General features: G+C 36.8%; 1 protein-coding gene across 2 annotated transcripts in view; it reads left to right on the top strand.

Moving 5' to 3' along the window:
• The window catches only part of zgc:153039 (uncharacterized protein LOC767698 homolog), an 81,788-nt gene that overhangs the window by 5,949 nt on the left and 48,725 nt on the right, over positions 1-27,114 (top strand). The window contains exons 2-8 of one of the 2 annotated variants that reach the window (XM_057838001.1): positions 1,608-1,742; positions 2,059-2,196; positions 2,449-2,766; positions 3,599-3,706; positions 4,741-4,852; positions 25,022-25,179; positions 26,152-26,234. In XM_057838001.1, coding sequence (XP_057693984.1) covers positions 1,608-1,742; positions 2,059-2,196; positions 2,449-2,766; positions 3,599-3,706; positions 4,741-4,852; positions 25,022-25,179; positions 26,152-26,234 — 1,052 coding nt within the window. The remainder of the gene's footprint in view (positions 1-1,607; positions 1,743-2,058; positions 2,197-2,448; positions 2,767-3,598; positions 3,707-4,740; positions 4,853-25,021; positions 25,180-26,151; positions 26,235-27,114) is intronic. The other variant, XM_057838002.1, reaches the window with a different exon arrangement.

Here is a 27,114-nt window from a genome sequence, read left to right as displayed (position 1 = left end):
GGTATAAAACTAGTCGGCAAAATAGCCTGAAGAAAATTATCTGTCTGAGTGTAGACATAGCCTCAACCTCTGTCCTGTGTCCTTGTGTGTACCACATTGAGCATGGAAAAAAGAAACAAGACCAAAGAACTGTCTAAGGACTTGAGAAGCAAATTTGTGAGGAAGCATGGGCAATCTCAATGCTACAAGTCCATCTCCAAAGACCTGAATGTTCCTGTGTCTACCGTGCGCAGTGCCGTCGATAAGTGTAAAGCCCAATGGCACTGTGGCTAACCTCCCTAAATGTGGACGTAAATGAACATTTGACGAGAGATTTCACTGAAAAATTGTGAGGATGGTGGATAAAGAACCTTGACTAACATCCAAACAAGTTCAAGCTGTCCTGCAGTCCGAGGGTACAACAGTGTCAATCAGTACTATCTGTCAGCGTCTGAATGAAAAGGGACTCTATGGTAGGATACTCAGGAAAACCCAACTTCTGACCCAGAGACATAAAAAAGCCAGGCTGGAGTTTGCCAAAACTTACCTGAGAAAGCCAAAAACGTTTTGGAAGAATGTTCTCTGGCCAGGAGACACAAAAGTAGAGCTTTTTGGGAAAAGGCATCAATATAGAGTTTACAGGAAAAAAACGAGGCCTTCAAAGAAAAGAACACGGTCCCCACAGTCAAACATGGCGGAGGTCCCCTGATGTTTTGGGGTTGCTTTTCTGCCTCTGCTTGACCGTGTGCATAGCATTATGAAGTCTGGAGACTACCAACACATTTTGCAGCATAATGTAGGGCCCAGTGTGAGAAAGCTGGGTCTCCCTCAGAAGTCATGGGTCTTCCAGCAGGATTATTACCCAAAACACTCTTCAAAAAGCACTAGAAAATGGTTTGAGAGAAAGCACTGGAGACTTCTAAAGTGGCCAGCATTGAGTCCAGACCTGAATTCAATAGGACACCTGTGGACAGATCTGAAAATGGCAGTTTGGAGAAGGCAACCTTCAAATCTCAGAGACCTGGAGCTGTTGGCCAAAGAAAAATGGTCTAAAATTCCAGCAGAGCATTGTAAGAATCTCATTGATGGATACCGGGCGGTTGTTCGCAGATATTTTGTCTAAAGGTTGAAATACCAAGTATTAGGCTGAGGGTGCCAATACTTTGGTCCGGCCCATTTTTGGAGTTTTGTGTAAAATGATAATGATTTCATTTTTTTTTTTTTTTTTTTTTTTTTAATCTCTTGTGTTTTTTCATTGCAAACAAAATAAATGAAGCCATTACTATCAAAGCATTTTGTAATTACAATCATTTTCTGGGAGAAATTGAGCATTATCTGACAGAATTGCTGGGGTGCCAATACTTTTGGCCAGCAGTGTAAGTCTTGTCCACGAATGTACAGTATATCTTCCATTGTTTTTCATTAAAATGACATTTAGTAATGGCATTGAAAATATGCAAGGTTTGTTTCAGGTTTGCAGTGGTTTTTTAAACATGATTTGATAACAAGTGCATGATATTGTATTTTATTCTTTATTATTTAAATTTTATTCACACCGGTTCAACTGCCTTTTTATGTAAACAGGTGGTTAGCCCTCATTACCTTATTTCTTTATTACTTTTCTCAAGGCTTTTTGGTTGGCCAGTCTGGACTGTACCAAGGAATTGCGATGTTCATTGTGGCTTACTTCATTATCTCCATGACCGTTCTGTCAGTATGTGCTATCTCCACGAATGGAGCCCTAGATGCTGGGGGAGCCTATTGTATCCTTTTCAACACATTTAACTTATTATGTGAAATATTCCTTGTGAATTATAGAATTTTGCAGCAACAAAATTGTGTGTCCACTTTTATTTATGTCACACAGCAAATCACACCCAAGAAACATCATCTGCAACAGGTTTAAGAGCACCCAGCAATTGCATCAGGCAAATGTGTTTAGCCAAAGGGGCACAAGGAAATCAGTTGTTGGGGTTTGATTTGTTCGAAATACACTTTTTTCTTTAACACTGTCAATAGGCTGTAATTTTAAAATTGATTTTACTGTATTGCAGACTACATTTCCTTAACATTCCTCAGACATGATCAGCCGAGCATTAGGGCCAGAATTTGGTGGTAGTATTGGAATCATGTTCTTCTTGGCTAATGTGTGTGCTTGTGCTCTTTATGTGCTGGGTTTGGTTGAAGCCATTATTGCCACCTTCGGAGTGCCAGAGGGTGAGTTTGATCTTAACTATTCATATTATTTTTAGGTTAAAAAATGTCATATTGGTTTTCGAAAACATGATACAGCGATAACATAATAGCGCGTTCATGTGTGAAAATCATTTGTAATTAATAAAATATGTGTAAAATAAAAAAATATGTTATGATGACTGTAAGTTTGTCGGCAGTACGTATTTATGATGACATTCATGTATGCCTATTCATAGTATAAAGCAGAGCTTTTTAAATCTCATTTCCTCTTAGATGGGGCACTTGCCACTTCTTCATACCAGGTTCTCCCATCTGGCTACTGGTGGTCTCTACTTTATGCCACAGCCATCGCCCTTCTATGTTTGCTTGTGTGCATGGTCGGTGCTCACATCTATGCCAAGGCCACCTTTCTCATCTTCCTGGTGGTCATGTTTGTCCTCGGCACAATCTTTATCAGCTTCTTTGCTGTACATCCTCGCACCATCCTTCTGCCTGGTTTTGCCAACTCCAACCCTACGGTAAATGCAACAGGCCCCAGTACAGCAAACTTTACCGGCTTCAAGTTGGAAACTCTTCTTGGGAATCTGTGGGGTAAGGCGGGCTGAAATATTACATAAAGTATTATTGCACTAAAGTACAGTGTATATGTACTGTATGTTGTTTTGAAATCATTTTGTGATACCTCTTTTCAAACAATATTGAGAAATATTTATTTCCAAATGGAAAAACTGTTGGTTTACATAGAATGGTTGTACAAATAATTGTTTGTGAAATTGGAATATCTATTGATTTAATTTGCAATTTATATGCCTAGTCAAGAATAGTAATGACATCCAAGATCTCATTCATATTTTACGTTCTAACAATTTGAATTTACAATAAATGTATTTTTAGATTCTATTTTTTTAAAAAATCTGTTTATTATTTTAAACATAAGTAATGGAAACATTTTATCTGAAAACTTTACCAAATTACATATTTCATCATGTTTATCGTCAGTCATGGTGGTACTATGCTCCCCTCAACCCCCCAACAGCAATTACTAATTCCAAATTTCTATAAAAATGTTCTATATTCATGTTAAAAAACTGTGACAGCTTTAAACCAAATTTTCTCTAAGAATTTGACTTGCCATTGTGAAGAACTGACTACTTGCTAGAATATTTGTTTTCTTTTGTCAAGTCAGTATCACTGTTTGTTGTGTATTGTTGAATTCATAGGAGGCTAGTTTTTTTATTTTTTTTATTTATTTTTTTTTTAAGGTTTTTTTTTTTTTTTTCCCATGTCACAACTCAACAATTTCACTTAAAAAAATACAGCCTGAATATGAAGAAGTTGGAAAAATATATCATTGCTCTTGCTGATTGGAGATTCAATCTTCAAGAACAACTTCAATAAATTATTTACTGTTCTCTTTCGACAGCTGACTACACTGGTGATTACACAACGGGAAACACAATGACATTTGCCACTGTTTTTGCTGTCATGTTTAATGGTTGCACCGGCATCATGGCGGGGTCTAATATGTCAGGTATTTGGTCTTTTTTAACAGTGTTTGGGTAAACTGATAACCTGTATACAGACTGACCCTGTGTTGTTTTTGGCTACCCTTTTAGTTTTCGTCTTAAGTCTTTTGGACAGAAATACTTATTAGTCATATTTAATTATTTCAACCCAGTGTTGTTTTTGGCTGCCCTTTTAATTTTCATCTTAGTCTTTTGGTCAAAAATACTTATTAGGTAGTCATATTTTAATCATTTCAAAATGTGTTAATCTTTGTCTAGTTTTAGTCAACGAAAACAAATTTCGTCTTTAGTTGACAATTACTCAAAATGTTTTCATCTGTTAACTTCAAAAGTTTTAGTCCATGAATAAATAAATAAATAAATAAATAAATAAATAAAAGGTTTCCAACAATCTCATTGACAGACAAGCACATAATTTTAGGGTCTACCATGACATCCCCAGCTAAGTGATGATAATACACAATCAGCAGGGAAACAATATATTGTTTTCAATTACTTAAACTCACCTGGATGCCAGGAACTGTATGCAAAAAGTTTTCTAAGAGTTTAAGACGTCACACTCCACTCTACATGCTAATGCTAACACAAACGCTGTGCTAACGCTACAAGTTACAGTTAGTGTGTGATGATCACTCAGCATGGACCTTTAAAGGCTATAGAAACATGACATAACTAGTCTGGATAAGAGAACAAAACTTATCAAGCAGAAGGACACCGGTGAGTAAGCATTTGTGTGTGGCGCGGGATGGTGCAGCACGTCACATTAGTTACACGACCATGCGTGCTACCTACACATACAATAAGAAAATGTCACACATTGTGAACTTATGATGGAAACTATGGCAAATTTTCATCTAGTTCTCGTCTCATCAGACAAAAACTGGCATTCGTCTTGCTATGATATATTCTTCCAAGACCCGTTTTTAAGCTCATCATCGCCGTGAAAAAATTGTTTGTCGGCGAAATATTTTCGTTATCATCATTGTTGATGAAAACAACACTGGACTGACCAAATGTTCATTCTTGACCCATCTCCAAGGTGACCTCAAGAATCCAAGCTACTCTATTCCACGTGGTACTATTACAGCTGTCATCTTCACCTTCATAATCTACAATCTTCTCAGTGTGCTTGTGGCCTGCTCATGTGACCGGTAAGTAATGCTCAAAGACATCCTCTCAAACACTACTCTTAACTAGGGAGTCAAAACCAAGGTTTTATAAATATGAGAAAATGTCTTGTGTATTTGATTTCTAACAGGACATCCAGAGGGTTGAAGGCACAAGTGCTATTTTTTCTTTAATTAAATTAATGCCCTACCAAACCTGCTCTATTTGTATTCCAAATTTGAGTTTCCCTTTTTTCACGGTCAATTTTGTGGTTCAAGTTGGATAATGCTTTTGGTGATTTTACTCATCAAAACTGTGAAGAGTGCGCTGCACTGAGGGCAGCCCCCTGAAATATGTATCGTATAATGGGACCAGCAATCATTAATTTTATGTGACTTTGTGATGAAGTCATGTTTTTCCACGTTTGTTATAAACTTTTAGCGGTATTTAAAACACAACTTTACAAACATTTTATATGTAAAAGCAAAAGTGGCTAACATCTTGAAACTTGTAAATGTGAGCAAGAAACAGTCAACGTTACATGCACGTTAGTGAGGAACATTAATTTGATCAAAGGTTTGAGGAATGGGAGGGATGAGTAAAGTAAGTATAACTTGCAAACCTTGCAAGCAGTTCTGATGTAGCGAACTCTCTCTTTGTTCCAAACGGTTTATTGTTAGAATTAGATTTTTTTTTAACAGTATAACATTTTGCAAAGGAACACATGTAAACAGCCTTGGCAATTAGGCAATTTTATTCAGTGCTTACAGTAATGTGTTATTATTTCCTATAATGCAATAGATTACTAACATACAGTATTATAGTATATAAAGTGATCCAAACTCAGTCTATCTCGGATTTTTTTTTCAGTTAAAAAAAAAAAAAATATATATATAGAAAAGCAGTCCTGAGCTGATCGCGTAGTCTCACTCTTGCTCTCTCTTGCTCCCTCCCTGCTCTTTGTTTGCCAGGCGGTGCTCTGGAGTTGCTTTTTAAAGTTAACGATGTTGACAGATGTTCGTGTCTGACCTTGCCAGAGTCATGAACTTCAAATGCGCCGCATGCGTCAATCATAGTTTAACTTGTTAAACAGTTGCTGTGGCAACTCATTGTGTGTAAGTGAGCAGTGAAGTGGAGTGAGTGAACTCACTCAATGAAGCATTTAATAAAGCCAAGCATAGTTCTACTACAGTATTTGATCCTTGTTTAAAAATAATTCGGTGCGACAATAACATGTTTAAAACTTATCATGATTACATTTGAAGTACTTAAAAACGATTTATTAAAATATACATTTTTTAAAAATAATTATTCTTTGGGAAGAAAAGGGAAAATCGTGTCTTTTATGTATCTCTTTCCAATGCTAAATCTGAATAAAAACATTGAACACAGAAAAAAAAAAGTTTAAAAAATTTTGTTTAGCGCACATAAAAAAATATTTTCACTTTTCGCGGCGGGTTCTGGTCCCCATTAACCACGAAAAACGAGGAATCACTGTTAGATTCTCAATTATATTTATTACTATATACTATAACGGGTTTCACATATCCTAGTATGGAGAATTTAGATTATTTATGAAGAATTTCTTAAAAATAAATCAAGCAGAACTAAAAATATACTTCGTCTGTAAAGACAAGATCGTTTTGGTTTTGTGGAAAAAGAGATTAGCTTAATCAAAATTGTATTTGATTTCAAATACCACACTGTGGGTTTATTTTAGTTGAAAACCAGTGTTGTGTTAATTTCCCTAATTCCTGTTGTTTAGAGTATTTTCCTTATTCTCTCCTTTTACAGCCTTATTTTCCTCCTTTTTTCTCTTTCTACATGTCTATTGCTGCTTGCCAGAGTTTGTTATTGATTAGCTACAAAGCAAGTGTTCCTGAGGTGTTAAATTGACATGACAAGGCTATTAGACAGCACTGAAGATCAATGCAGCCATCATTTATTCCGCCATGCTCCGCACACTCACTGAATTGAGAGCAAGCTTCTTGTCAGACCTTGTGGACCTCTCTAGCTTATTTGAAAATGTACGTTTTTATTCTGTTCTAAATAACAAGACCAACAACCCCCACCCCATCCAAAAGACGTCTTATGAAAGCTTTTCTTTATAGAGGAAACAATAGATGTATTTTGTGTATTTAGCCATATTCACATGATACAACATAGAATCTACACTGGGTCTGTCACATGGCGTGAGTGCGGGTGCAAGTTTATGTTGGTATTTGGGTGTGTCTCTGTTAACACTCATATCGTACAAATGTAATTCATGCCATATCAGAACCTTTGGCACAATAGTTAGATAGTGCCATATGAGGTATCAGGTAACTGTTATGCATTCCTGAGCTCTGCTGTCTTAGAGCCATTCTGGGATCTGCACTATCACAACTATCAGATCAATATTTTGTAATGGGAAAACTGCATGTAGTACTTTCATCAAGAAATTGAATACTGGATTATGCTGTTTACGAATGTTATCCTTTAAAAAATTAAAAATGCAATTAAATTATGTTCACATTTAAAATCACAAATCACCCCAACTATTGTAAAACTTTAGTATAAAATAAAATAAAATAGAAATTAATATTCAAAAATGACTTTCACCTTGTTTAGATCTGACCCTTTCGTTAAGATTAGTGACACTCATCTGGACTCTTTTAATGTTGAAATGCAGTCCATAATTTATTACTTCACGACATGTTTATTTATGCATTAGAGTATTGTCAAAATGTATTTTGATCCTTAATGCACTTTGCACTCGCTGTAATTTTTTCGATTACTTTGTCTAACAAATATTGTATGTTAGACCATCTGTGAAATAAGAACATTATATATTATAAGGTACTTTAATGAGCCATTCAATATCAGTCAGCCTGTTTTACCAGTTTTATTCAGATTTCAGTCAACAAATTTTAATTGGATTAAAGGATTCCCTTAACAGTTACGGTTTAATTAAGCGTAGCCATGAAAACGTGTATAATAATAATTATTTTTTATTTTAATTTTTACTTTTTTTTGTTAATTATTATATATTTTTTAATTGTTCAGAATCCAACTAAATTACTAGTAATTTACAAATGTATTCAACAAAGAATATTAGTTATGATAATCATTCATTTTCACGACTGCTTATCCTGGTCAGGGTTGTGGGGTGCTGGAGCCTCTCTCAACTGACTTTGGGCAAAGGCTGTATAAACCCTGATCGGTCACAAGTCTGTCACAGGGCACATACAGACACCATTAGCACTATCACTCACACCGTCACTGGGTGCGAATCGATCCTGCGATGTCTGCGCAAAAGTCAAAAGGCAAGGCAAATGTGACACCATTTCATGAATTTGCTAATAATCAAACAATTATTGATTTTATTATTTCAAATAAAAGTAAAGAGGCTTTCAAACCATTTCCCCCAAGCAGTTTTATTCTGTGTTGCATCAAATGAAACTAGTAGTAGTAGTTTCACATTTGCCTTGAATGGAACTCCATTCACACAAAGGTCTGTTATGCACAAAAAACGTGTTGAGATAATATTTAACTCATAACCCAGAAGAATACACTCATTGAACAAGTACTGGTATTCACCATTATCAGGGCAAAGGTTGACCCATCGTGATTTCTCCATAATTCTGAGAACGGTGCTGCACTCATACTCATGTGCCTACAAAAAACAATATATCCACTATGACAGGAGTACTGTGGGCTGGCAGTGTCACAATTGGTAGAGAGGGTGGCCCAGTGACTTTGGGTCAGCAGTTCTTCAAACCAGGTACAGTATATAAATCACTTTTGTCATCATAATGGCACTCTACACCACATACCACCTAAAAAATATGTAAAGTAGCTACCCAAGTACCACCATATTGACAAACATTTAATTACAATAGAATAATAGTAAAGTTGGATTTAACAAATTCTGAGCCATTCTAAACAATCCATTTAATTGTAACTTTGATTGGAGAGATGCCAAAACAAATGGCTAATGCTAAGCTAACCTTGCTGTTGAGAGAGACCTCCCCTTTTGGTCTCAGTTGGCATACTCCTTGCGTTGCTATGGTGGAGTTAGATGCCAACAGCAAACTAACAACAGAAGCGTTGACACGTTGATGTGCTTGATTGACTGGCTGTTTAACATCTTAATTTAGAGCTGATCAGATGCCTAGCTATTTCCATGTTAATGTAGACAACAAACATTTCCGGCTGTCTACACGTTTTTTGAAGGCCAACAGCCGTGCCACACACCATACATCCAATGACAATACATACAGGAGATATTCTTATTCTGGCAATTGGCTCTCCTTATACACAACTATATTAATTTTGTTCTCATCCCAGTTTGAAAGCTTGGATTTGCCAATCGTTTTCCATGCTCACTCAAATGCCAATTCGAGTCACCAATAAGTCGTGCACAGCTCTATTGATTAGGCAAAATGGTGTGACATCATTCATCAGAGCTGTCACCATGCTCAACTAAAGTTTGCACTGAAATATCATTGACATTGCACTGCTAATGCCACAACATTTTCATAGCCATCTTATTAAGTAATATGTTCTCGGACATTTATCTCAGACAAAAGACATTTGTCTCAATCTAAGTACAGCATAATCTGAGTACTGCATATGCAATCTTTGCACAGTTACTTTATAGCATGTTTGCACTCTTACATCAATATTTATGCACAAACTGTAATTGGCACAATCAAGTCAGCCGTCTGCCTCCTAGTCTAAGTACTGTAAATTGTCATATACGTACTGTTATATTACCACCACTTGCCAGTTATTCACTTTATTCCCAATCAGTGTACACTGCACTTGTGTGTGTGTGTTTGTATTAGCCTCATTGTACTTTTGCTTTTTTATGTGGTGCACGTTATGGCGAAGCTTTAAATCTTGTTTTACTCTGTCCAATGACAATGAAGGCTTTCTATTCTATTCTATTCTATTCTATTCTATTCTATTCTATTCTATTCTATTCTATTCTATTCTATTCTATTCTATTCTATTCTATTCTATTCTCCTGTCTCTCCCCTGCCTAAATAAATTGTTGATGATAGTCCCAAGCCTGGGAAGCCATGCCTACAAACACATTCCAAAGCTCTGTAACACAAAGGAAAAAAAAAACATAGCCATAAACCGGAATGGGAAATTAATTTAAAACATTTATTTGATATAACTAAATGTACTAAATTAACCCCAAAAAATTGAAAATGCAAATGAAGATTATGCGGTTTTGACATTAGAATGAGTCTTTCGATAAACACAAGAGGGAGCCTGTATACCACAATTTGAGAATCACTTGATTTTTCCCTTATCAAAAACAGAAGCAATAATAACCACAACAACAGAATGTAACATGCCTCCAAAATGTCTAATTCACAGATTTACATTTTGTAATTGAATTAGAAAGTGTGAAAAGCAATCTGCATAGGACAGTGGTTTTTATTGTGTTGTATGAGCACCACCAGTTGTATGCGACCCCAGTCCAGTGATTTGCAAAAGACTCACCTAAAATGTTCAAAGTGACCTAAACTTTACACCTTTTATTATAACGTACAGTTCAACTGGATTCAACTTTTAAGTAGTGCATTCTTTTAGAACCGTTTCTTTAAAATAAGAACAGGTACAGAATATACTGTAGGTTCCATTTTGTGTAATACATTTAATGGAAACATTTTTTAAGTACAGGTACAATTATTTGTTTTTATATACAGTATTTAAACAGTGCTAATATTCAAACGATTTCAGTGGTTTAGTACTGTGTACTAATAAAAAAAAACCAAAAAAAAAAAAACCTCTGCTTCATTTTATGTTCATTCATTTTTTACATTGTTTTTAGTCCTCTATGCTACTTTGTTTTATTGTAGACCAAGATGGTGAGACTTAGAGAATAAAGTATGTTTGATGTGGTACTTGCTTTAAAATATATGACCAAGGGTGTAGGTTTGCATAGGGACAGTAGGGACATAACACTACCAACGTTTCAAGATGCTCATATTGTCCCCACCAACTTTTAAGCAACCTTATTTGCATTATGTAATAAGTTCAGTTATATAGGTCATTTAGATTGTCTTCCCATATGTTGTAAGGATATAATTGACCCTACCATCATTAAGTCAATTACTTTCATTATGTCCACATTTACATTTACCCCTTTTCACCTGCTGAATGTGCCGGTCCATTTTTTTTCTCCTCAAACACACGTTGGATTGGCTGATGACTAGAACCCCCACATTCACACAATCCCAGCAGAAATACATATCAACATGCTGACTCCTCCACCCCATTTGAAGAGGAGGTATATTATGTAAATATTATATAGTGTAGGTTTTTTTCATCCAGCAGCAGCAGCCACTGTTAGTAATGTAAAAAGACGTCAATGTTGTGGAGGTGGGGGAACACGCCACTAAATTTGCTACTGAAAGTCCGACCTGCATCAGAGTTAGCATGACATTAAACCGTGTGAACTTGCTAAACTGTAAAACTCAAGTAGAAAGCTGCATAGAGAGGTGTCTTCCTGTGCGTTTTCTGCTGTTAACGTTAATTCAACTGTGCATTTTGTGCAATTATTCATTAATTAAGATGTATTTATTTTCTACATCATTTTTCCCAAAAATATTTTTATTTGCAGCATATGCACATTTTTTAAATCTCAACCCCCCCCCCCTCCCCCACAGAAACACAATCAATGTAAATTTCCTTTTTATGATGCAAGCATTTTGAAAAATGACTTTCTCCCATGAAAATAATTTTAACTTTTCTTTCATTTCATTTTCACTTAGGAACCAGCTATTTTTGAGAAAATGTACCCTATTTGTTTGGTCTTATTAATGTCCTGTCCTCAGAAAAAAGTTTGCATTATGGCGTCCCTACCAATGTTGAAACCAAACCTAAGCCCTTGTATATTACACCACTTGCAAACATATGCTAAATCACATTGTTCTGAGATTATTCAGCAATATTTTCAAATACAGTATAATCAGAACAGGAAGTGCCTGAAAGTGTTAAGGCGATGCAAATCGTATATTATCTACTGTTTATCTCATGCAATCAGTTGTGAGTGCCAGTTTGACTGCAATTTATCTGATACAAGGATATCAGGAAATAATTTGCCAGTATATTAGACAGAAGTGACATGCATCCAATTTGTTACTGATGAAAATGGCCTGTTTCTATTGAAATGATGTCCAATGTCATGATTTCATTTTACATCAGGACGATTCAACCCTTAATGGTATAATTTCTTTTAATTTGATAAAAGTCATCATTAGAAGGCATCCTACTCTACACATAAATAACAATGCCCATTCAGCAATCATTGAAAAATAAAATGATAAGTACACATTTTGTTTCATACGGTATGACAGTTGAATTACTGTTTCAAAAGCTCCAATTAACTGCAATTGTACAAGTCATCCAAATGGGGGCAGTCGTGCTTTCTAACAAATCTGTTTTGCTTCAGTCAAGAGAGACCACGTACTGACAAACTTTATTTCACAAGTCTTTCTTGAATTGTTGTTTGCAGCACATCTTTTGAAGAAGTCAATAGTGCATTAAAGAGAGTGTCAGGGGTTTTGATAATAACTGTTGCAGATGATTTTGTGCATAACAATGGTAACCTTCTGTAAAAATAATAATTGCCCACCCGTGTTTGCAGGCAGTGACGATATCACAGCATCCCTAGTAGCAGCAAAGATTAATAATGTCAGTGCTCACTGTAAGGACTAAGGTTTGCAGCAACAGCCGATAAAGACTCTCACTCTCTTGCACCATGTTATTATCTGAACCCCCACTAATCTTGAAATTCCTTGAACATAAGTTCATGTTTTGAGCAAAACTTGCATCAGTTGGTCCCAACTTTAGATATGGTCCTAAGTATTGTATATTAAGTAAATGGTAAAATCTTAATTTCTAAATGTAGGATATTTAAAAAATAATTTAATTAAATTGTGACATTTAGTCATAGGTCCTAAAAAGGGTTTCTATAACAACATTAAATATCCAATTTCATTAGAAGAAAACCACCGAATGAAATCTGTTCAGCCTGAAAGGCACAAGCTGACTGTAACAAACGAAAATAATGGCAGTATTCTCATTCTTGTAAAAAATGAGCATGTAAACACATAAACACAGCCTAGTTCCATTCAGTACAACAGCTGGAAGCACACACTGCTAACATGATGTATTGATGCCCTAGCTATGCCAGCCACAGATACGTCATTATCAATCACCTTCCTTCAGTTTGGATATATACTGTAAAGAAATATTACTTGTTTTTTATTCTTTACTGCAGGAGCACACAGTCTGTCATTCTGTAATAGTTTGGATATATTATTATTTGCATCACTAAAGAATTTAGGGTTTCAGTTCATTTTGCAATCAGCTAAAAAAAAAAAAAAAAAAAAAACCTCCCATAATTAAATGCTTTTATCATCCCAATCACTGTCAAAGCTTCATTCTAATTTACATATTAGGAACATGTAATTCAATTGAAGGTAAATGAAGCTAATTTAAACACTGTACCTTCGGCTTCCAGGTTACTTTATAGATTTACTTAGATTTACCATTTTTTTTCAGATGACCGTAAATGATATGCCAGAATAGAAAGGGACAGTGATGGTGACGATGAAGCCTAAGACAATATGTGATAAGGAGAATCTATTAACCTCCTGTGACCAGCTAGCCAGGCATGATCGATTTCCCTGTCCCGCTTATGAAGCTGTGCATGCGTGTCTGCGCAGTTTTGGGAGTGTGTGTGTGTTGGACTTGCTACAGACACGTTTGCATTTTAAATTCATTGTCATTGCATTTTTGCTGTACTGGACTGTCTCAGAAAATTAGAATACACAATATTCTAATTTTCTGAGACAGTCCTGTATATTGTTCTATGTAAAGGACGTCAGCCAAGGTCGGCCCCCCACATTTTTACCACGCCAAATCTGGTCCCCTTTGCAAAAAGTTTGGACACCCCTGCTTTAAATGGTGGATTAATGTACAGGACTGTCTCAGAAAATTAGAATATTGTGTATTCTAATTTTCTGAGACAGTCCAGTATGTTGATGTTTAGTATCTTTCGTTAGTTGCTCTTATGTTCCGGAAGTCTGAAAGATTTTTCAAATAATTTTTTTTCTTTACTTGATCTTGTCCTCAGCACTTGCCATCATTATTATGCAAATTCTTGGGTGGTGAGTGCAAACAATATGCCCAAGTGTTTCCTGCTGGAAAAATGTTGTGCATGAGTGACCTGAAGGATAATCCGCCCTGTGCTACAGAAGCTTTGGTTTTAATAAATTACCGGTACTTGATAATTATATTAGTTTGAATCTGCTGGGCTTTCTTTTGTTGCGCTATCTCTGACATGCAGCCTTTTGTGAATGTTTGTTCAGTCCACATATCCCTTGAATTGTCTGTCATCTGCAAAAAATTCAAACATACACACACACAATCCATTTAATTTTCACTTTTTCCATACTTTTTTCTGTAGGTTTTGCTTAATCGTCTGTCGGTCTTTTGCTGTTCTACTCAAATTCTATATCCTTTTTGTTCCATTTAATTTTATTATTTGTATAACTTTTAAAGATGGATCAAGGTTATATTTTCCTACATCCACTCTTTTTGTGGTTGTGGGTGCATTTGACTTGAATGAGTCACATTTCTTATAAGAGTTCAAGAAATACCCCTAAAACAAAAGATTTGAATTTGAATTGTTGTGCCATGCAGAACTGACATACATTATAAAGCAAGCCAATGTGATTATTGCAGTTACCGTAAATTAATTGTGTTGTTTTTTTGACAGAGTGCCGTTCCTCCACATTAAGTGTTATTTCATTATCATCAATTGCGCAATTTTCCTTGGCAGAATCATTTGCAATCCATTTTTGTCTTTGCGTCGGTAACATTGTTTTAACATGTCCATAACGTTTTGCATTTCGTTAATTATTTGCAAAGAACCTTTTTTTTTAGCATTCAACCTGTAAAACTCACAATTGGTAGCACATTCTCAGTACGGCATCATGCTTTTTCTGAATGAGAATTGGCATTTGTGTATTTTTTAGTAAAAAGATACAATGGGGTGTTGTACTGCATGTCTATACCATAGTAGTAGAGACATGTCATCACTATAATGTATTGAATGCATTGGAAAATACATTTTGAGGTCAGTGTGGCATTTTGGCTCAGGTTGTTGAAGTGAGTTTGTGTACTAATGCTAACTTTGTGGAACATTGCACATTGGTAAAAATAAATTGACATAAACTTAAAATAAGGCTGCTTTATTTTTTTTGGGTGGGTGGGGGGATGTTTTGGCAGAATTATTTCAAATTTGATTCAGATGTGTATAATCATTTTCCGTTACTGGCCTATTAGCCTGGCACTATTACAAAAAATACAATACGCATGGCTTTTCTTTTACTTTCTCTTCCTACCTACCATTAACACCACCTTCCATCCATCTACGGGGTCATCCTCCCATCTTTTATTATTCACCCCTATGACAGCAGTACGGAGATTTCTGACAATTTTGCCTTCTTTCTTTTCTCATTTTCCTTTATTTATTTTTTTTTTTTTTATTAAAGCGATGCGTCCATGTCTCTTACAATGGCCAAGCCTTCAGTAACGTGTCCCATCTGAATGAAAAGTAATAATTTATTTATTTATTTAATAGATGGGGGGTTGCTGGATTTCATTCATAATGTAAATAAATTTTGTTTCAATGAATTGACCACTCTTGAGTCTATCAGTGTGTATGTGCATGGGTATAACTTACATCACAATCTGGCGGCACTCGTAAGAGGTGTCATTTTTCATGCTTATTATTTTCTCCATTATCAGAGGTCGATGACATTTTAAAATTCCATACTTAAACACTTTGGGGAATTGTCTTTCACCTTAAGGTCATTTATACTAGTTGTCTGTCCCTTTAACATTTCGTTGCACAACTTTTGCGACAACTGTAATATTCCTTCTAGAACTCTGAATAAGGCTAATGGACCTGTTGATTAGGTATGTCGGTTTGGTTTCTATCTCTGACTGCAGGTTTGAGCTTTTTCCATAGATCACAATAACTGCATAGAAATTTTAGACTCTTGCATTTCAACATCGTGTTATTCTTTCTTTATCGGAAGAACACCAACAGTGTTTACCACGGGGGATGTAGATACACATTATCAACCACTGTTAATGTTTCAAATGTGGAGATTGTATGTGGATAATTTAGGAATAGAAAAACAAATGCCCAAGACTCCTCGATCGAGAAGTGGGTTGAATACGTAAAAGGTGTGGCTGCTGTTGTGTGTGCGTGCAATCTATGCATGTGTGCACACACAGAGGACTTGTTAGTTATTGATTCCATTTAATAATCCTTAACCACAGTCAACTCCCCCGAGAGCACTTATCTTTCACTTTCGCTCTGTCTCGCTGCCTCCTACTATTCTCCCCTTGCTTCTCTTCTACGGTGTCTCTAGTTTATCTGTCTGTATCTTTTTCTTGCTCCCGGTGTACCTCAGCTATACCCTTTAAGTACCTACAAGGTCATGGTAAATTGGGGTTAAAGACAAACACTAAATCCCAGCAGTAAAGGTTTTAAGTTTGGTGGTAGTACCTTTGTCTCCATACAGTTGACGCAATGGCATCTTGAAGGTCTGAGACCTATCTTTTAGTAAGGTTCTAGAGGATGCAACCGGTGCTAATGTCCTGTGGAGGTAATCCGGAAGTAAAAATAACAATGACTTTCATATGGCTTGTTCGGTCCCTATTAAGTTTTGTCCTCATTGGCGGAATACGTCAGATTTTGTTTCCAATGAGAATTGGGCACTGCAATGCTGCCCTTTGTCACTGATTCTGTTTTTTGCATTTATGGAAATAATACATGGTGTTAAGGTTATGTGTTCTTTTCATTTTCTTAAACCTCAATATTACATTCCTTCTTTTTTGTAGATGAAGTGCTTTTGTTAGCTTCGTTAAGCCGTGATCCCTAACTTTCACTGCAGTGGTTTGCAGCTGAGTGTTAAGTGTTTGGGATAGAAATAGAACCATCAAATCTGAGGCCATGGTCTCAACGCAAGAGTGTCTTTTCTGGGTCAGGACTGAGATCCTGCATCAAATAGAGGGGTTCAAGTCTCTTGTTGCAAAATGATTTTAGCTATTTTTAGAGTGATGCGGACTCTGTATCTGTTATTGTGAAGACAGCAATAAGCAAATGGAAAGCTCAATCACTGGATGAGTTATGTTCCTTCAGCCATGGGCAATAATAGAGTTGTCATACTCAGAGTGGTCCAAATTCAAAAACTGAGACAAAGTCCTGGGCCAAACTCTAGTATCTTTAACCTTCACTAAATCTGGATTTTTTTTTCTCATGGAACCTCCGGATGCATGCGTTGACTTGCATCCACCAATTTTTTTGAGAAAGACATTTTCAAAATTCTGAATTAGTCTCAAAATCATGTAATTCTAAAATGTCACACATATGGCTATAAAGGGATAATTGTGCTAAGGACTGATAAGTTAAATTCGTATTGAGTGAAAATAGATGAAGAATCTGCATTAGAAGAATGTAACGTATTTTTCAGACTATAAGTCGCAGTTTTTTTCATAGTTTGGCTGGGGGTGCGACTTATACTCAGGAGCGACTTATGTGTGAAATTATTAACACATTATTATATCATTTCACATGTTATTTTGGTGTTTTAGAGTGACACTGATGGTTTGGTAAACTTGTTAGCATGTTCTTTATGTTAACATACCGGCCATGTTCATATTTCATTGTTCATGCATCATGTAACATTATCATACTGTACACTTATTCAGCATGTTGTTCTATATTGTATTTTTATTTTAAATTGCCTTTCAAGATGACATATCTGTTCTATGTGTTAGATTTTATCAAGTAAATTTCCCCCAAAAATGCGACTTATACTCCGGTGCGACTTATAGTCTGAAAAATACGGTAATTGTGGTGAATAATATAAGAATATTACAAATGAATGGAAACAAAAGCATACAGAAGAAAAAGGAGCAGATTTGAAAATCAAACATTGTATAAAATCAGTCATATAAATAAATAAATAAATAAATAAATAGTGCAACAGAATTTTTTTTTTTTTTTAATTTTAATTTGACCAGATAGATGAGAGATTTTCTCTTACATTTTGGAGACAATCTGTGTATTGATTCATGGGAGGGTCATTTTCATCACATAATAAGCATTTCACTGATAGTCGTAATATGGACTCTTCTCAATAACAGGCTTCTATCCCATTTCAGCATTTAGTGGAACTCTGAAGCCATTTTCCCCCCATGTATTTGAATTTTTCTGACAAGTGATGTGAACCAAATAAATTTAGACCACCAGAATTGCAGAAGAATGAGCGTGGCTTTTATTCTTCATACACCAAAACATTCAGTGAATTATTCCAACTCCTCGCTATCATTGGCTCATCAAAAGCACAAACATAATAAATGATCAATGAAACAAATATATATTCATGACTTAGTAATTGACAGTATGAAAAGAGATGGTTAACTAAATATTTAAAGATTGTGCTGGGCCAATGAGAATAAAAACAATCAGGATCACAATCTCCGTGGCTGACTTTGAGTCATTTCACAATATTTCCTCTCTATCCTCTGAAAACTCCTTTAATCTGTCATTCACACCCCCATACCTTAACTCCCTTCTTTTTTTTATGTTAGTGTTCATTTCATTGGAATGATTGGATCAATAATTAATAATCTGGCATTCAAACACAGTCACACAGTCATAATCAATAACATTTTCAATGAATCTACAGGACATGATAAACATACTGCACCTGTCAGCTCCCATGTTGTGTCATCCAGTATGCTAAAAACTTTTATTTGAAAGCCAGTTTGCAAATCTCAAGCTTGTCGAGATTTATTTTGCCCAAGCTACACATCAGCTAAACCAATAATGAGCCCATCAGTTTTAACCCAAACATCACTCCCCTGTGGGCAATCAACACAGACCCTTAATTCTTTATCACGGTTGACGTGTAGGAGGTATTCACTATGCTTGAGCTTATGTTCAGGTCAAATCCATTGAATCGTTTGTTTCCACTACCAATTTTATTTTGGATGTCTAAAGTTTGGTGCAAATTTAATAGCATCTGTATTTAGTTGCAAACTGCTTGGAGAGGACAGTAATGCAATTATACTAGTATGCCATACACATATGCTGTTTTTTTTTTCTTTAACCTAATAAGATATAATCACAAGCACCTAAGGTGTATTTGAAGTTTCTTTGAGGTGGAGATATGCCATACCAAGACTTTCTTTGCAATCAAGTAGGGACCTCCTCTTTCTATTGTCTATATTGTATCAGTTGGATTATGACAGCCTGTGGGGTGCACAGCTGACAACATTGAGCTCAAATGGGTGGTGGGTGGGTGGTTGGTTAGTCATGGGGTAAAGGTGGACGTTTTTAAGTTAGACTGACAACTCTTTGAGTGTTAAAGTTATTGCCTTTTTCACGGGGGCAAAAATACTTATGAACTCCAGTAAATTACAAATACCGTATTTTTCGGGCTATAAGTTGCAGTTTTTTTCATAGTTTGGCTGGGGGTGCAACTTATACTCAGGAGCAACTTATGTCTGAAATTATTAACACATTATGATATCATTTCACATGTTATTTTGGTGTTTCGGAGTGACACTGATGGTTTGGTAAACTTGTTAGCATGTTCTTTATGCTATTGTTATCTGAATAACTTAATAGCTATGGCCACGTTCGCGTTCTGACTTCGGCAATGTGTGTTCAATTGTATTATTGACTTTTTTATATTGAAATGCATGCTTTTAGTTTGAGGCACTTTCACGCCCACGTTGGGGCGCACTTGCACTTGTTTAAGTGAAGAACAGCGCTCACACGCCAGAAGAACACTGACAGCTACATAGCTGAGTGAGTGGGCGAGTTAGCGAGAGAGAAACACGGCTGCGAACCTACGTTCATTGTTTATGCTTGTAAAATATCTCTACAGAGGCAACGCCTCTGTGTATCATCTTTTCTGTTGTTGTTGTGTTTCCACCCGCAATCGGACACTTAGAGCCAGTTGTGTGAACAATGTGCTAATGCTAACGAATGCATGCTAACTGTTTGTGTCTTGTCATTGCTGTAAAAGCACCTAATTATCATTTATTTAAGTCGATGCGAACCTGTTTGGTATCGAGGACGAAATTGATTCAGCAAATTATACGGATGTCCAGCATCGTCATTTGGGAGTTTAGCCCGCTGAATAGCCAGGACCGAGCCGTAGCGTCCTGGTGAGGACAGTATATTCACATTTCGTTGTTCATGCACTGTACACTGTACACTTATTCAGCATGTTGTTCTCTATTGTATTTTTATATTAAATTTCCTTTCAAGATGACATGTCTGTTCTATGTGTTGGATTTCCCCCCAAAATGTGACTTATACTCCAGTGCGACTTGTATGTTTTTTTTCTCTTCGTTGGGCATTTTATGGCTGGTGCGACTTATACTCAGGTGCGACTTGTAGTCCGAAAAATACGGTGCATTATTTTTTTAAAAAATCATACAATGTGATGTGTGGAGTTTTTTAAGATTATGTCCCTATGAGTGGATATGTATCTATGATTGAAATTTCAGACCTCTACCCTTTATATTATAGCAAAAGCATGTACACATACTTTACTTTTTATGCAGTACATAAACACAACATAACCAATAGTTGAACAATGGTCAGAAGTCTTTTTTTGTTGTTGTTAAATTCATTAAAATTGTATATAAATTGGCTACAAGGTTCAAACATGAATTGTAATCTCTAAGAGTTTCTATATGTTTTCTTTTTTCAAATCATGTACATGATTCAGAACATGGTCGTTTAAATGCACACATCATTATGAATGTTTGTGTGCCACTTGGAACCCATGTATCATAATAGTTTGCTCAAATCCGTGAGTGGAGAGAAAAATACTTAATAGGGCTATGATGATTAAGTATTAAAGTCAGTGGACCTTAAAGTTTACGTGATGAGCTTCTTAATTTCCATAGCAAGCAGGCAAAGAGATCAAGAATGAGATAGCATGGACATTGCTTAAACTGTAGTGTGCAAATTTATTTGTAAAGGATTGGGGGGGGGATCACGAGTAAGGCAAAAACAGTGAACATGTATACCACACTAATGAGGCTAGGGTAGATGATTTTAGGATGAAATGAATAGATCTGGTTTTTCAGCTGCACAAACAGAAATTTGGTTATGCAGTTTTATTATGCATTGAACAAATATCCCATGATGTAAAGAAACAATTTTTTGGGGGGGGTGAATGTCAGGATACAGGCACCGTTACGTGTGCATGCGCATTGCGCACGTGCGTGTTTTGAAACTCCACAAGAGATTGAGAAGGATCAGGAGCGAGTGAGAAATGCTTTTCACTGTAATTCTACTTTCTGGCTGTGTTGTATTGGTAAGCAGTAGGGAGCCAGCGGTAATCATGCACACCCTGCTGGGTTTTTTCATCTCTGATCTCACTGCCTCCATGTTGAGTGCAGCATCTTGCACGCTAATACACGCAAGCAGTGTCACACACATGAACACTTACTCTCAGTTGCTCTCTCGGAAGGGAGTCCATTCTAAGAACTCGTCATTAGGCACCTTGGCAGAGCAATCATCACGTTGCTGTCTACATTTTCATTGAAAACCATTTTGCCCCTACAACAAATGAGTTTAAAATGACACACCACCTTTGGGCCACTTGATTTTGATCTTTGATGAGAAGGTAATAAATTCATATTCTCTGTTTATAGCTGGAAAAAATGGATTGGGCAAAACAATTGAAGGTATACATCTCATTTTCTCTCCTGCCAGGCTCTACTGCTGTTGACCAATGGCTCCTGCCAATACACATATAAAAGTCAACACGACATAAATGTTAGGATTCAGGGTGTGCAGTGCACCCAAATGCTAGGACAGGAGACAAGAGGGCAATTGTGACAAGAGTTTATTGACCAGGGTTTCAAGGTGGGAGAGTGGCATGCTAGCAGACAGTTGGGCAGATGGGTAGACAAGTGGACGAATGAGCAGGCAGGCAATGCAGGATCTGGGAAACAAAGGCAAAATCAGAATTTGGCAAGGCATTGATTCTGAATATGTAAAAAGGCTGGATGCACAAACTTTTAGAATTGAGTCGATGTGAGGCCAAAGACTGGTCTAACTAACCCATCTGATTGGGATTTTTGCACATGGTCCCTGCTCCACTCATCTTTCCAAGCCTACACACAGAACACTCAGCCACACACACCTAAGTAGGAGGAGGGGCAGCGCTGTGTACGCAGAGGCAGGTGCCCTTACAATGTCTGCAAAAGTCTGCACCAATGCATTCTTGATAAAATAGGAATGAGGAGAATACATTTAGGTAGTCCACTAGACTTGGTCAATGCAAATTTTTTTAAATGGGACAGTACATTACTGTCGACTTCTCTCTAAATAGGTGTCTTATCTGCGTACATGTGCCGCACTGCCGTTAAGAGATGAAGGTGCACACAGCATGAAGAACACTAGGCACAAAACATTGATAGCACATCGTTACTGACACAATCATCATATAACACAATAAATCTAGAGTGCAGTTTGTTCCCTATGCTATATTTATCTAGCTTATCGATTTGTTGTTGCAGTCCTGATATTAGCATTCATCTACTCAAACCATGTATAAACACTATGAAATAAAATGTGTGTAAAATTTTCTTTTTCTTACTTTCTCACTAATGAGTAAATATGTATGCGTGTTTCCAGATAAGCAAACCCAAGATAAATTGCACTTGGAATTTCAGTGACTGCTGGATTGAACCCTCGCTTTGTGTGTTGATGTGAAATTGTTTTCAGGGACTGAAAAGCTTGAAATCGTTTGCTTATAAAACAAACAAGCAAACAAACAAAGTGCTGTGAAAACACTTGCCCTCTTCCATATTTTAACGGAGGGGTATATTTATTTACCACAATGAGACGAAATATTGCACATATTACTACAAATCATTTAGAACATGTATTTACTTTTTTTTTTTTTTTTTTAAAGATGCACGATTATATCGGTTACCGGTAATTATCATCCGATAATGGCAATTATGACGTCACACAGATAATCTAGATTTTAAAACATTCAATCGATTATGCAATCCGATAATTAGATAGTACTTGATTTAGCCTCCAAATGTGCGCAACCGAAGCAGTTTTGTCCACTTCTCCACCGCCTTTGTCCTCAACCCATCCACTCTCTGAAGCCCCTGAGGGAGGAGGGGTTAAGGAGTATGCCGTCATGGAGGAGGCGGTGATACACAACAGGGTTGAAGTGAAATCATGGCGGCTCTGTCACTAGCGTGGGTTGATTTTTCCATGTGTGAAACAAACGATGCTCTCGCCATCTGCAAAACATGCACTGCAGTTTCACAAGGCGGAAAGAAAGCGTCCTCATTCAAGACCACTAACCCGATCAGCCATTTAAAACTGCATCACAAAGATTTTTTAAACGAATACGAGGCTGCTGCTAGCGCGAATGCTAAAGCTAACCACACGTAAACTGAGCTAAACTACGGGGCTTGTGACGATTGAGAGACGCTGCGGCCTTCCCAGAGTCGGGTTTTTTGGGAATGCATCCCAAGGCGGGGGTTGAATTCCATCTAAGGCTAAACACCGGCACGAGATCGATAGTCGACAAGTAGCCGTCTTCCAACGGAGCCCGCCTCGATGGCCGGTCCGGCAGGCCGGGCTAGGCGGGCAGGCGGGCCGAGCCCGGTTCCCCGGCAGCGCGCCTCCAGTCGGAGCAGAGCCAGGCCCCGAATATGCCGGGGCGAGCCGGCCGGGGCGGGCGGGTATCCGGTACGAACGTAGCTGCGGCCGCTACTCATCTTCAGTTCAACTCATCGAGCACTACGGCCAGACAGAGGCATGGCGCAGCTGCTAATTTAAGGGCCGGACGGACTGAAGTGCATGGGTGGGAGGGGATGCCGGACGAGAAACGTTTTTTTTTTTACCGAAGTGACCTGAGAGCCCAAGCCCCGGATTTAAAAAATGCAGTTTATATGACCACCATTCTTCGTGAAAAACATGCCGATCACATTAGTTTCACCACAGACATGTGGATAAGTGATGTCAAGTAAGCATGCTTATCACGACGGCACAGTGGTTAGATGATAATTTGAACATGCACCAAACCACACTCACAAAGAAGTCAGCAGTCAGTAATGCATTGAGTACGCTATAAATTTATGACGTCTTAATCAGATCATTCTTCTTAAACCTAATCAAATAATTTTCCCCATCTTGTTTTAAGTGTTAAAGACTAGTTAACTGATGAATGTGCCAGATTATTCCACTCACTTGAAGTAAATATTGCCATTTGTTCTTATTAAGCCCATACATCTTTAAAAAAAAAAAAAAAAATCACCTAAATCAAGAAAAAATTGCTTTCAAATAATGTTTTGAACCAGACCTATTCTTGAATAAAGAACATTTCTGACAAGTTTTTTTAGGATTAAGTATAATAATGTATTGCTTAAAATAAGGCTGTTAAGATTATTTTCAGATAGCTATTTAGCGCTGGCAGATAATTTCACTTATTTCCAATAGATTTACACTGAAAACAAGGGAATTTAACTAGTTTAAGGAGGTGTATTTTTGCAGTGTAATAATGTTATATGTCAAGAATGGCTTACTTTTAAAGGCATTTTTATGCAATTTAGGTATTTACTCTGTAAGTAATTGTTGCCAAAAGTTTACCATTACAGAGTGTCAGACAATCTGTCTTTATTTAGATGTTGGAATTTATCACTTATTAACATTTGATGTTGAAAAAAAAAGAGCAATAAATTATATTTTTGCACAGTAATATTTTCTTTTGTGCATATTTAATAATTTTACATAAATATTTTAATAGGATTATCGGCTTGACATTATTGGTTACCGGTTGGAATGAGGAGGAAATTATCGGTTATCGATATCGCGTCACTATATTTTTTAGTTATCAAAATTGGTTTGATGATATTTAACATTACCTTGCTTTTAGCAAGCATTTTAGGGTATATAGGGTGTAAAAAAATGTTTTAGAATTAAAAAGGGTTACAGAGCCACCATTCTGGTTGATCAATACAGCTGAACAGAACAGGTTGAAAAAACTTAAGTTTGGTAAACATATTGATAAAAATATGAACTCAAGGTCTATAGGCAATACACAGATGGTATGTTTTCCTCCCAGGGTGCTGCTTCAAAAGGACTACAGTTTTCTGAGAGACATCAACATCTGGAACCCTTTTGTCACCATCGGAGTTTACTCCTCCACACTTTCGGCAGCCATGAGCAACCTCATTGGAGCTTCTCGCATCCTCTATGCATTGGCTAGAGATGACTTGTTTGGTGCGTAATACATTAAGTTTCTGGATGGTTAAGAATGTGATCTGCTCTATGTATATGCAACGTGAATGATAGAGGCACCCTTAAATCAAGAAAAGAGATTAAATTACTTAATAATATAAATTGTACAACATTTTACTGTACCATTTCCAACAATGATTAATAGTACAAGCTATGTGGATCCATACTTTTCTGGAACCACATTCCCCCCCCCATACTCATTAGACACCTGAAACCTTGCTGTAGAATGCGTACATCAGAGGTATATTTTTCTCTTATGCTTCAGTCCATTTCAGACGTAGCGTGTAAAACTGAAATGTGTTAATGTTGTAAGTGTTGGGACAATGACACTGTCTTTGTGTTTTTGGCTTTATACACCACCATAATCTACTAGTATATTATGGTTCACCAAATCCGGACCTTGGGGCCACCTTTCCTGTTGTGTTTTCCGTGTTTTCCCTCCTCCAACACACCTGAATCAAAAAAATCAGAATCATTATCAAGCTTCTGGATAGCTTGCTGATGATATAATAATTTGATTCAGCCATCAATTACTTAATAAATACACTAATCAATGAACTGACATTACATGATCCAGTGACACGACCTATAAAATATTAGGGGTATTTGACTGTCTGGTGAAATTTCAGGGTGGATCTAAAATACACTTGAACATTTACAGGTAGAACTAATTTAACATCCTGTAAACATTTGAATGTTCCCTACCTCTTGATGATTCAGGATTTTTGCTTTAGTTTCTGAGCAAGGAGCTGCATGCAAAATTAACAGCATGTGTTTTTAGCCTTGAATCATCAGCAATAAATCAATACATTTCCAAGGATAACCACTTCTATGTTTTTTTTATTTTTTTTATTTTTTTGTCTCTATGCCAGTCTCTATTACAGCGGCTGATAACACTTGATTTGTAGTTTGTAATATTTACAAACATGATCATTTGTTTCACTTTTCATTCAGGTAAAGTGTTGTTTCCTGCTAAAAGGACATCAAACAGTGGCAACCCCTGGGTCTCTGTGCTTATTTCCTGGTTCCTTGTGCAAGTGAGTGAAGAAAACTATGGAAGTGTAATCCACTGATTGTTGTGACATTTCCATCTGTCCATGTTGACATCTCTAAATGTGTTGGGACAGTGATGGCAATTATTTTTGGAGACATGGGTTTGACATAAAGTTGCTACTAGCAATGTAACAGTGGAAAAAAGGAAAATTTAATTTCATTAATGCTCATGACAGTATCATGTCATAATTATGATGGTCTTATGACAGTCGTATGAGACTGCTGTCAATTAAAGTGTTACCTGTTAATATGTTGTAAATGTTCAATAATACAGTGAAGACAGCTGCGACTTATGGTTCGATGCGGCTTATCTATGAAGAAATGCTGTTTTCGTGTCAAATTAGGTGGGTGGCAGCTTACAGTCCGAACATTCCAGTACTTTTTCTTGAAAAATGTAATTTTATTAAAGTAACAAGAAACAAGAAAGCCCGCCCGTCTCATCAGACCATAGGACATGGTTCCAGTAATCCATGTGCTTTGTTGACATGTCTTCAGCAAACTGTTTGCGATATTTCTTGTGTGCCGTCTTCAGAAGAGGCATCCTCCTGGGGTGACAGCCATGCACACCAATTTGATGTAGAGTGCGGTGTATGGTCTAAGCACTAACAGGCTGACCCCTCACCTCTTCAAGCTCTGCAGCAATGCTGACAGCACTCCTGTAACGAGTCACATGACATTTTGGAGGGAAAATGACAAGCAGTACTCAATTTGAACATTTAGGGATGTACGTATTTACTAAGGGGTGTACTCACTTTTGTTGCCAGGCGTATGGACATTAATGGCTATAAACTATAACCATTAATGACTATAAACTCTATTATATAAGCTGCACACGGACTACTTTTCATTGTGTCAAAGTGTCAT

This window comes from Corythoichthys intestinalis, chromosome 6 (assembly GCF_030265065.1).
Source record: "Corythoichthys intestinalis isolate RoL2023-P3 chromosome 6, ASM3026506v1, whole genome shotgun sequence".
Classification (NCBI taxonomy): Eukaryota; Metazoa; Chordata; class Actinopteri; order Syngnathiformes; family Syngnathidae; genus Corythoichthys; species Corythoichthys intestinalis.
This window is presented reverse-complemented; position numbering and strand designations above follow the sequence as displayed.